At 46.0% G+C, this 12,102-nt stretch overlaps 1 protein-coding gene across 9 annotated transcripts in view; it reads right to left on the bottom strand.

The window, feature by feature from the left end:
* Positions 1–1,225: 1,225 nt before the first annotated feature.
* The window catches only part of St8sia5 (ST8 alpha-N-acetyl-neuraminide alpha-2,8-sialyltransferase 5), a 70,528-nt gene continuing 59,651 nt past the window's right edge, over positions 1,226–12,102 (bottom strand). For all 9 annotated transcript variants that reach the window (XM_006973849.4, XM_042264469.2, XM_006973847.4 and 6 more), the window contains 3 exons: positions 11,665–11,777; positions 6,904–6,996; positions 1,226–2,363 (listed from right to left, as the gene is read on the bottom strand). In XM_006973849.4, the coding sequence (XP_006973911.2) occupies positions 1,895–2,363; positions 6,904–6,996; positions 11,665–11,777 (675 nt within the window). In that variant the 3' untranslated portion in view covers positions 1,226–1,894. The remainder of the gene's footprint in view (positions 2,364–6,903; positions 6,997–11,664; positions 11,778–12,102) is intronic.

Below are 12,102 nucleotides of genomic sequence, written 5' to 3'. Positions count from 1 at the left end.
TCTTCTCTACTCTAGGTCTGTCTCCTTAAGTGGGACAGAAGATCTTGGAAACCTTCTAGTTCTGACATTCCATGGTTTTAAGAACTGGACTCAGTTAGGTGTGGACTTTGGCTATAAACCTCAGTTAACTTGGATCATTCTCAGAACGTCTTCCTTGGCAGAAATAGCCAGAAAAGCCATAAGCACACCTGTCCTTGTGTGGTAGCTCCTGGTTTACCAATGTGTGCTGCCCTGTGTGCTTCTGCAGCTGCTGCATGACCTCACATCCCTGCAGACTAAGGTTTGGGGTCTCCTGGGAGGGCCTCAAAGTCAGTTGGGACTTAGCATCCAGACAGCAGGGTGTGGAATGAGCTCCAGGCACCTGCAGGCCAGAGCCCAGAGGAAGCAGGCTCAGAAAATAGTAAGAGGAGGGAGTTCCAGCTGGCCAGAAGCCTCAGAGCCAGCTCTCTCCTCAGCTGGGCCTGTTCTGGTACCTACAAAGTGAGGTCAGGTGGGGGGCCTGCGTGGGGGTTTCTCAGAGCTGCTCCTCAGAGTAGCATGCCGGGCTGAAGTGCACATGTGGTCTTTCTGCTCCTCTGCAGAAGACAGAGATGACACTTCTGTCAGGGAGTCATCCCCAACCCAAATACAGACCAGACCAAAAACAGGCTTTCTAGAAATGTCTAAAGGGGGGGGGGAGGAAGGAGGAGAGAGGAAGAGGATGGGGAGGGAAAAAGACACAGGAAGGGCCTTCAGCTAAAGTCTTCCCCACACAATCCACAATTCCACAAAGGCAATCCACCAACAGTGACCATGGGCACCATCACACTTTGGGTGGAAATACACAGGAGGAAGCAACTGGAAGGAATTTCAGATGCGGATGGCGTAAGGACCTCTCAGCCTAGGCACAGCTGGGTTCCCTAACCCCGGGGCGTGGTGAATCCCTGTGTCTGAAGACAGCAGGCATGCGACCTGTGTGTGCCACCTTCACAAGAGAAACAGCAGGGATGTTGGTGTTAAAGCCCCAGCTAGCTGCCATCCGCCAGGCTCCCGTGACAAGGAGCTTTCCAGCTGACGATTTCCTATTCAGGAACACAGTTTAACAAGATTCTGCAGTATTCAGAGACATAAAGAGGAACAGATCTTTATAAATAACTCCTGATTAAAATGGAGCTGAAAATAGGGAGACAGAACAGGAAGCAAATTGCTAAGCACTTATGGAGTCGATAACATCGGCTAGGAGATCTTAGTGCAAATGGCTGGTCTGGTTTATTTCGTTCTTGTCAAAGGTCAAATGCTGGAACCTAGAGGCACCAAGGCTGTGTGTGGCCAAGGACTGTGTAAAGGGGGGGCACGGCTCTCAGCTACTGGAGTCCTAGGTGATGCTAACACAGGCCTGGATTAGATATCCCTGAAGTCTTTAGAGTTCAGCCAGGCAGACCAGGACACTTGGCCACTGTTAGTTCCCTAGAAGGGCTAGCCTCTGAGCCCTGAGATTCTAGATGGTGATTCATGGCTGAGTCCTTGGTATGAAACTTGGGCAGCCAAATGTCCGAATGAGGCCTGGACTGTGCTCTCTCCAGCTAAGTGAATGTCTCACCTGCTAGTCTCTTCTCAGCAGGGCCTGACTTCGCCGCAAGCCGGCCACCACAGTTCGTGTTCTCTGGGAAGTTGAAACTGAGTGGAAATGTGCTTATGACCTTGACCTTGGAGAGTGGCTCAGCAACTAAAGGGAGGCACGGGATGGAGCCTCAGGGCAGAGCTGACTTTGCATGGGTTCTGTCCCTGACTCCCCCCCCCCCAACCCCAGGCCCCAAACACAAACCCTAAATCCTTAGGGAGTTAACAACGGCAGGGCCAGGGAACCCCGAAGGGAAGTGGATGGGAGCTGAGACGCCTGAGATGGGCCTGTCTGTCAGCCATAATTGCAGGTGCCTGTGTGCACATGGAGGATGCCGCGGCTATGCAGGTGAAGGAAGGTGAAGATCTCGGAGGGCATGGCGTGGAAGCCGGGCTTGGGCTTGACGTTGTCGTAGTAGTGGTGCGTGATGTGGTAGCCCGAGGGGTTCATGGGGAAGGCCCAGAAGCCGAACAGATGCACCTCCTCGCAGAGCTCCAGGGCGGCCGTGACCAGGATGAGGCCGGTGCTGATGCGCTTTGCGCGCACGCCCAGACTGAGCCAGTAGCGGGACATGTTTGCCAGGTACTGCGGGTGGAAGAAGTAGACCTGCTGCTGTGACCCGAAGTCATCCAGCAGGTACTTGACCCGGAAGGACACGAGGGTGTTGCGAACATTGTAGAAGGCAGGCAGCAGCACTGAGGCATTCTTGTACATCTGCAGCACTCTGAAGAAGGGCCGCCGCCACTTCTCCAGCTTGTGGAACCTGCAGGGTAGCAGAGTGAGCAGCAGCAAGCCCTGTGCATCATCACAGCCCCGCCTCCCCACTTCATCCCCCACTCCTGCCCCCTCACCTCACCCTAACACCCCCTCCCTCACCTCACACACCCCGTCACCTCCCACCTTTCACCCTCTTCCCCTCCAGGCTCACAGGGCTGCCTAGCCTCCCCTCTTCTGCCTCCCTTTCCTACCTTTACATATTTATTGTTTGTTTGTTTATTCATGGAGGGGGCACGTGCCACGGAGCATGCGTGTGGAGGTCAGAGGACAGCCTGCCAGAATTGGTTCTCTCCTTCCATCATGTGGACCCTTATTGTGCAATAATCTTTTTGTAGACTGTGAAGAAGTATCACTCTGATTGGTTTAATAACAAAACCTAATGGCCAATAGCTAGGCAGGATTTCCAGGCACAGAGGATGCTGGGACAAAGAAGGGCAGAGTCATGAAGAGGTGCAGAGGAAGCATGACATGTAGGAGATAAAGTTACAGCCATGAGCCCCGGGGCAGTACATAGATTAATAGAAATGGGTTGGTTTAAGTTATAAGAGCTGGCTAGAAACAAGCCTAAGCGATCAGCCCAGCTTCGTAATTAATAATGCGTCTCCCTGTCATGACTTAGGAGCTGGCTGGCAGGACAGAGAAAGATTCACTACAAATGCTGCCCAACATGGGCCACATATTTCCACATAAGACCTAAGAAAGCTTAAAAGAGGTTCCAAACACACAAAAACAGAGTTAAACATGGCTTCCTAGTCCTGCAGTCTCTCATGCGGGCCATGGTATAGAGACGCATCTTCCAGCTGCTGCCTGCAGGCTCCAGCCGCCAGGGCACCATGAGCTAGGCCATATGGTGGTTTAAGTTTAGCTCATGCAGACAGAAAAGGTTACAGATATGTAGTAAAGCAGATCCAGACAGGAAAAATCCTCTAAACAAGTTACAGTGTGTTTAAAAAATGTGAGTAGGCTTTAAAAAGAAAAGAAAATGGGTATAGACAGTCATAGAAAAAATAGTTTATAAATAATAAGATAAAGTCTTTAAAGAAAAAACTAAAATAACATAAAATGGACAGCCATGTAAAGATGGAAAATACAGAATCTGGATCCTGTGTGGTGTCGTATTGACTTTAAATTTTTTGATTGCTGATGGGCAAACAATAGCTGCTAAGAGACACTGGATTATAAAAACTACTAAATTAAACCAACTTATATATTTTTAAAATTTCTTAACTTCAAAAAATGTTTTTTGAAGTAAAATATATATATACATTAAGTTGGGGAAGAGGTTATGCTTTTGTTTCCACATTGGACAATGAAAGGCTAGAGATCCAATTCAAGATTGATAGAGATCAGGTTTGACTGGGGGAGACCCCCTGAAAATCCTGGCTACAGACATAAAGAAATAAACCTAGAAAAACTACAAGACAGGTGGCATATGTTTTATCTGTTCGAACATAAAACAAAATGTCACCTTTGGCTGGTTTGTGTACAACACACTGTCCATACTTATGTTAATGCAGATATGTGTGTTACCTTTTAAAGTTTATGTGTTTTCAGAACAAGGGGACCAGGCACCAATGAAAGCAGATGGCCCTTTGATCCAGCCTCTCAGAGTGCCTCTGTTGGAATTTCCTCAGAGTTCTGCAACCAGAACAGCTTCAAGGCTGCTGGCTGAGATGGTCCAACCTCACAGACTTTTCTAATCAGGACTGCAGATAAGCCTTGTGCTTTCTCATTACAGAGACTGGACAACAAATGTTATAACTAGTTTTCCCAGGACTTGACCATTATCTCCATTTTCTCAGGTTCCCTAAAGATGCTTTCATCCACAGACATCAGGAAGTAATCTAGAGAACACAACATCCATATCCCCAAAAGACGGAGTAGGTGGCTTTTGGTTATTCAATGGGTTATGGATGTTTGTTATTGTTTAGGGGGAATATATAAATATAGGATAAAAAGACAACCATTAACCTCAAATATTTTACATTGGTATGGATTTGGGTATATTGATACAAATTTAAAGGTTTTTTTTTTTTTGTTATACTGAAAGTATGTTTCTACTCTTGTTTGGGGTATTGTGCTTATGCAGCTTATTTAAAAATGTAATGTTGCCGGGCAGTGGTGGCGCACGCCTTTAATCCTAGCACTCGGGAGGCAGAGGCAGGCGGATCTCTGTGAGTTCGAGGCCAGCCTGGGCTACCAAGTGAGTTCCAGGAAAAGGCGCAAAGCTACACAGAGAAACCCTGTCTCGAAAAACCAAAAAATAAAAAAATAAAAAATAAAAATAAAAATGTAATGTATAATTTTAAAAATACAGGTTAGTAATTAGTCATTCATAACAATCAAACTTGTAGTCATATTAGGTATATTTTCAAAGTAAAACAAGATATATTTTAAATAGATGGTCTTCAAACACTTCAAAGACCTACAGAATATGGCATTTAAGATGTTTTAATAATGTAAGGCTTTTCATGACAGTGAGACACATCTGCTCCTGGCAGCACCAATCTACTTCAGAAAAGGACAATGGGCATTGAAGAACCTCCAGTTGGAATTTACTTTCTTTGTGGCAAAAGCTAGCCATTTGGGCAAGAAACTGTCCTTACCTCAACTGCCGACAGTATGTTGTCCAAACTGGACAAGTAGGACACAGACACACACATACACAAAAGGCAATTGTCAAACTTTGCCAAGACAAGGTAGGTCAGTTCTTCAAAATTCCTGCTTCACAGAAAAGTCTGTCAGATATTCTAGGTCTGTAGGCTGAAGATGTATGCCCCAATGTTGTAACTCTGTAGAGGAACCTTGGGTAACTGTTCAGGCAGCCAGCAACCTCTGTCATTTTGAAAGTAGTTTGCTTTGCACTTCCTGTTTACTCAGGTAATATTATATCCTTCTGGGGTCTTTGATGGATTGAAGACTAGATAGTTACAATTTTCCTTAGTTATAATAGAAGATTAATCAGGTACCAAACTTTAGACTTCATCAAGAGAGGATAAATAATGGAGTATTTTCTCTAAATTTGCCAAATACAAATGGACTGGACATTGTAAATGTAATTCTTACTTGATAAATATTCTTACTGTATATGGTTTCATTTGTTAAAGCTAATACTTTTCCCTTCCTATTTAGAAATACCTGATAATTGTTCTTATTATATATAGTTTTACTATGTTAGAGTTAAGACCCTTCCTTTTTATTTAGACAAAAGGGGGAAATGTTGTGGAATAATCTTTTTGTACACTGTGAAGAAGTGTCACTCTGCTTGGTTTAATAAAAAGCTAAATGGCCAATGGCTAGCCAGGATTTCCAGGCACAGAGGATGCTGGGAAGAAGAAGGGCAGAGTCAAGAGGAGGCACAGAGGAAGCATGACATGTAGAAGATGAGGTAACAAGCCATGAGCCTCAGGGCAGCACATAGATCAATAGAAATGGGTTAATTTAAGTTATAAGAGCTGGCTAAAAACAAGCCTAAGCTATCGGCCAAGCTTTCATAATTAATAATAAGTCTCTGTATTGTGATTCAGGAACTGGCTGGTGGAACAGAGAAAGACTCACTACAGGCCCTGGAGATTGAACTCAGGTTTTCAAAATGAGCACCAAGAGCTTTTACCCTCTGAGGCATCTCATGGCTCCCAGGAGTATGGCTTTTCTTGAAGATGGTATTTTTTTTTTCAATGGGCATAGGGAAGGAGACGACACGGGCTGGATAACTAGCATGGGGCTACAGTGAGACAGCAATGCTCATCTTAGAGGATCAGGGCAGACAAGGAAGGCACGGAGGCTGTGGCTGGGTAATGGAGCCTCACATCACTTCCCTGCTGTTTCCCCTAAGATTGGGAGTGACCATCCGACCCAGCCTTCTGGACTGGCTAGGCCTCTCCTTGACATCTTGGCTTCTGCCTACATGTCCTTTCCAGTGACCATCTATCCTTCTGCAGCAATCTCTGCTCTCTGAAGGCTCCTGGCTATTGGTATCTGATGTAATTTAGCAACTCCTCCCCTTCTCCCGTCCCTCTTACCCACACTCTAGCCAGGCTAACTATGTGCAGTGTTGGGGTTTCAACACACTAGAGCCACAGAGGGCAGCCAAGTGAGAACTGAGATCTTTACATGATCACACCCCCATACCTGGATCACACCCCCATGGCCTGCCCCCAGCCCACCTGAAGTGTCCCTGACCACCTGTAGGTAACACCCGCTCAGACCTGCACTGCCCAAAAGAAACATGATGCAGGCCCCGTGTACAGAATTAACAAGAAATCAGGGAAGTTATTAAAAATAATTTTCATATTTTATTTAACCAAATATAAAAATACTATCATTTTAGCATGTGATTAATGTAGAAATCAATAAGATATGTTAAGTCCCTTTGTATGTATTAAATCTTTGACACCCAGTGAATGCCTCATGTAGACAGTTGGCACATCTCAATTAGGACCAACCATGTTCCCAGTGCCCAATGATTGTAGGTGACTGGTGGCCACCAAAAAAGACCACAGGTGTCTAGAAAAAGGACCACTGACCTGTCAATGATGATGCTGGGGTTCACAGTGACTACATCTGTCTTCTCCCCCACATCTGTGGTATACTGCCCTGAGATGGGGGGCAGGTTGCACCTGCAGAGAGAAAGCCTCACATAGTTAGGTGGACAGTTATCTTCAAGTGGCTGGGAGTAGGAGAGGAAAGGATATGGTTACAGGTCAGAGAGAGGCCGAGGCTACCAGCTGGGCAGGACATCGAGGGCCGGCTAAAGCAAAGGTCCTTCTGCCCTTTATCAGAAACAGAAGAGCAAAAAAACTCCAATCCTTGGTCTCACTGAAGTTACAACCATGGAGATGTTGAAACTATCACTGAAAACATGTCCTTGAAAGCTGTGGTCATCTCCACATCTCTGGAATGGTATGACATTGAGCAGGAAGATACAAGAGCATCCCCTTGTCTGGGGACTCGGGGCTTCTCTGAGGAAGCAATGCTTGAGCTAAGGGCAGAAATTAGCAAAAGTCAGCTGGCAGAGGGACCAAATACCTGTATGACATTCAAAGACACCCCAACACCCCTTGGAAATACAACACTGAGGTACAAAGTTGCACAAGTGTGTGCAGTGTGGACTGCAGAAAGCCCCTGAGGTAGGAATGCAGAGTCACCAAGGCAACAACACCCTAACCTCTAAAACTGGGTAACATGCACCTTAATTGGCAGAAGGGGTACTATAGCTGGGAATACACTAAGGATCCTGAAATGGGAAGACAGTTCTGGATTGTCCAGGTGGGTCCAGGGAAATCACAAGAGCCGTTACAAAGAAAATGTGATATGACAAGAAAGGTGCTTTAGTCTGCTAGTCAGGGTTTTCTAGAGGAATCGAACAGATAGAGAGATTAGATGGATGGATGGATGGATGGATGGATGGATGGATGGATGGATGGATGGATGGACGGATAGGTATGTATGTATGTATATATATAAATATATACATATATATAGAGAGAGAGATGATAGATAGATAGATAGATAGATAGATAGATAGATAGATAGATAGATAGATAGATAGATAGATAGATAGACAGATAAACCTAAGAGAGAGCCCAAGAAACACTGTGGCAACTTCTTGTAACCATGTTTCTTGGAGTCTTCCCAAATTAGCATAAATTCAGAACCAGTATCCCATAGACCCTAGACCCTAGAAAATCTAATTCTTTCCTTTCCCTCTTGGAAAAGGCCACAGGTGCCTCTGGTAAGGACAGGAGAAAGGCTAACATAAAACTCTTAGATATTTAATCAAGGTCTTTCCTCGGGGGAACCTGGCCTTCCTTCATTCAAGAGCTTCTGGGTCTGCAAACTGGCTCACATCTGGAGACTGGCTCACATCTGGAGACTGGTTCATGGGCCTAGACTGCCTTTTGCCATCAATGTAGCCTTTCATTCATTTGTTTGAGAATATTTCCACTTATACAGATCAAACAGAAATGCAGTAGGCTTCTTATCTATTTCATGTCTGGAAACACCATGGTTGATTAGCCAGTACCAAAGGCCCATAGGAATCATTTCCCTATAAAAATCACTTTGTGTGTGCTGCCTGTTATGGGCTAAGCCACTAGGGACATTGTTTTGTGTGTGCTGCCCATGGAGATAACTAGGATCACCTTGCTTTTAGTGATTCAGTGCTACCAGCTGCTCCTGGTACTTTGCAGCCCAGTGAGACCCACTGCTTTAATGCAGCCAACTGAGCAGCAGCATCTGCAACCCTAAGGTCTGACGCAAGGAAAAGGGCGACAACAAAGCTCTTCAGATGGGCTGCTGCCCTCTCACCCGTTAGCGTCTCAGAGGATTAGTGAGGGGCGTGTCTTCTGGGCCTTCCCATTGTGGAGGATTAGGTTTTACACATCAGACCCACTGCAGGATTCCAATTTCCCTGAGCCTTAAAATCCCTTCATCAACACTAAACCAAGGTATGCCAGGTATCTCCAACTCCTTTTCAGTAGACCATCTTTTAACAAAAGCTTCAGCCAATCATTCAAACAAACTTTCCACACCATTTTTACTATGCAAATTTCCATGTTAAACTTAGGATCTTCACTCACTGGGCCCATGTCAATAAACTCAGCCTGATTCACTTTTGTGTTTCTTCCACCATTATCCCACACGCTTAAAATTCATTTCCACACACATTCCCCAGACGTCTGCTTGAATGAATTAGCAAACTCATTACGTTCTTTGGTAGTAGAGCTTACTTCTTCATGGACCACTCTTTCTATCTCCCTTCTAGGCCTGCTTAGCCTTGAGTCTGGTTATAGGTCTAAAGGCGACTTTTGGTGGGCCTGCGATTCATCAGTCTGGTCTTGCTTGGCATCTTCCTCAGAGAAGTCACTGCCAGTGTAGCAGACCATGGAGGATTAATTTCCTCAGTCAAAGGTGGAAAAGGCAATGTTTCAGGGGGTAGAGGTGGGAACACATCTTCTGCCGAGGGTGGAGAGACTCCTTCCTCAGTTGAGATAAACCCTTGACAATCTGAGGGTTCAAAGTTCTCAGTTTCAGGAAGGTTCTCTCACACATTTACATCCCAAGTTCCAGAACCCCCTTCTTTATCAATTAATGTCATTCCCTTCAGAAGAGGGGACTTGAGTTTTCGCTGTAATGTAGCCAGCCTTATAGTGAGGGCTTCAGATTGGTGTTCTACAACTTGAGCTCTGAGGCTGCTAGAGAGAAGATTCTCTACCAGGGCACACTTGGGAACCTTTAGACTATTCATGTGCATCCAGACCCCATCAGTCTCATTAGCATCATTGTTGTCCTTCCCATATTCTGAGGTGCTACAAGTTGGTTAATTTTATCACAGAGCTCATTCTTTTCCTTTGTCAGTTCATCCAGAGGTGCTAGGAACAACCACCCAGCATCATTCTTGTCCTTTTTTTCCAAAAAATTGTCCAAAGTTTTACATACAGAGTCGCCAAATCTGTTGTCTCTCACAATTGGTGAATCAGGATAATCAAATACATGTCTCCTTGAGTTTATAAAATAAACTTTTTAAAAAGTTTTTTTAAAAGTTCACACCATGGGCTTTCAGTATTCCCCAAGCTTCTAGAAGAGGCTTCAGTAACTGTGGGTGTTGGCAAATTGGAAAACCTATTCTAGATACTTAAAATTTTCATCCTTGTATATCTGTTGCTCTAGAACCACTTCTGGTCCCAAAATCTGTATTAGTCAGGTTCATATACATATTTATGGGAGTCACATATAAGTTTATGGAATTTATTAGAATGGCTTACAGGCTGTGGTCCAGCTAGTCCAGCAATGGCTGTCTACCAAAGGGAGGTCCAAGAATCCAGTAGTTGTTCAGTCCATGAGGCTGATGTCTCAGCTGCTCTTCAGTCCACACCAGAATCCCCAAGAAGTAGGCTCTAATGCCAGTGAAGGGATGGACTTTCCAGCAAACAAAGAGAGCAAGCTTCCTTCTTCCATGTCCTTTGAAAGGCCGCCAGCAGAAGGTGTGGCCCAGACTGAAGTTGAATCTTCCCTTTTCAAAAGATCCTTATGAAAAGTGGGTCTTCCCGCTTCAAATGATTTCATTAAGAACAAAAAAAAATTCTCACAGGTACTCAGTTGCTTGGGTTTTAACTAATTCCAGATGAAGTCAAGTTGACAACCAAGAATAGACATGCCCAAAGGAGAGAGGAAGCATGTAAAGCGGGTGCGGTGGCACAGGATAGCAATCCCAGCACGCAAGAGGCTGGACAACAAGATGGCAATTTGAAGCCATCCTGGGCTACTTTTTGAGTACTTGTTTCAAAAACAGGAAGGAAAGAGAGGGAGGAAGGAAAGATGGGGTGGGGATGACAATAGAACCAGAGAGAGAGAGAGAGAGAGAGAGAGAGAGAGAGAGAGAGAGAGAGAGAGAGAGCAGGAGACACTGCCATGCTGGTGTGAGCCAAGGACGCAGGCAGCACCTAAAGCTGGAAAAGCCATCAGCCTCTCACCTAGAGCGTTCAGGAAGAGACCAGGTCCCACTGCCACCTTAACCGTATCCCACCAAGACATCTCATCCCCAGAGTGGGAGACCTTAAACCCTGTCTGTTCAAGCCACTGGCTTCCTGGTAATTTGTCATAGTAGCAGGAAGAAATTCCTACAGCCCCAAATAAGGCAAACTGAACAACAGAGTGTCTATGGTTCCAGTCCCCATAAGACAGACAACCTAGCTGGCAGGTTGTCAAATGTCCCCTGAGAGTGACACCAAGTTCTTTAGGAGCCTGGGGAAGGGTGTAGGTGGTGGAAGAGCAGCCAGTGCTCTTAACTGGTGAACCATCTCCCCGGCCCTGGAAGCTTTCATTTTCAATTCATTCTCCCTGCCTGGGCTAAGGAGGAAAGTAAGGATCCCCACATGAAAAGAGGGGCGTGCCCCATAAGAACGGAGAAACGCAAAGACCCCTCGCTGGCTCTTTTAGAGCCTGGGTGAAGTCACAGGCACCCCTCCTCCCACCAGTGTTTGCAGTGGGGACAACCCATGTAGAGAGTTCACTTTCAGCTCTACAGGGATGTTAGTTTTAGGGTCTCCCATCCAGAATGCCATTAGCCTTTCACATACCCCATTCTCCATTTTGAAAAGTAGAAACTGGGACCCCAGAGTCCAACAACCTGTTTAAAGGAACAGGGCTGGAAGCATAAGAGGTCCCTGAATCACGAAAGTGTGCTTAAGGCGGCAGCAGAGCACAGGGATGGGGACAATGTGGGGGAAGGGCTCAGAGAGGGGGGCCACGGAGGCAGCAGACGTACTTCCAGGCAGCTCCCTTACCGGAAGACAAAGTCGGCACTGTTGATCTCCTTCCCGCAGCCGCTGTTCTTCAAGATGCCTCCATTGCCCACCACAGCACACTTCTTAAACTGAGATCGGTAGTAGGGCATTTCCTGGAGAGGTACATGCACGGTGTCACAGCCCACGCCACCCCACCTTCACCTGAGGCTTCATCTCTGCCTGCCCCCAAATATCCCCTCTATGAGCTCTACCCAACAAGGCATCCTTATCCTGAAGGAGAGAGACGAGGGAACCCAACTTACAGATGCGGAGGGGGAAGAAAAGACTTGCTGCATTGGGTGACCCCTTCCATGGCTGACACCAAGGGGTCTACAGGCCTGCTTTGACCCCAGCACCCACCAGCCAACCAATTGCTGAGGGTCCCACTCTGCATCAGGAATTGAGCTCAATCAAAAGCAGCTGTCATGGCCCTCTGCA

Source organism: Peromyscus maniculatus, chromosome 19, assembly GCF_049852395.1.
Source record: "Peromyscus maniculatus bairdii isolate BWxNUB_F1_BW_parent chromosome 19, HU_Pman_BW_mat_3.1, whole genome shotgun sequence".
NCBI classification, from domain to species: domain Eukaryota; kingdom Metazoa; phylum Chordata; class Mammalia; order Rodentia; family Cricetidae; genus Peromyscus; species Peromyscus maniculatus.
Note: the sequence above shows the minus strand (reverse complement) of the source record. Positions and strands in the feature narration are given on the sequence as shown.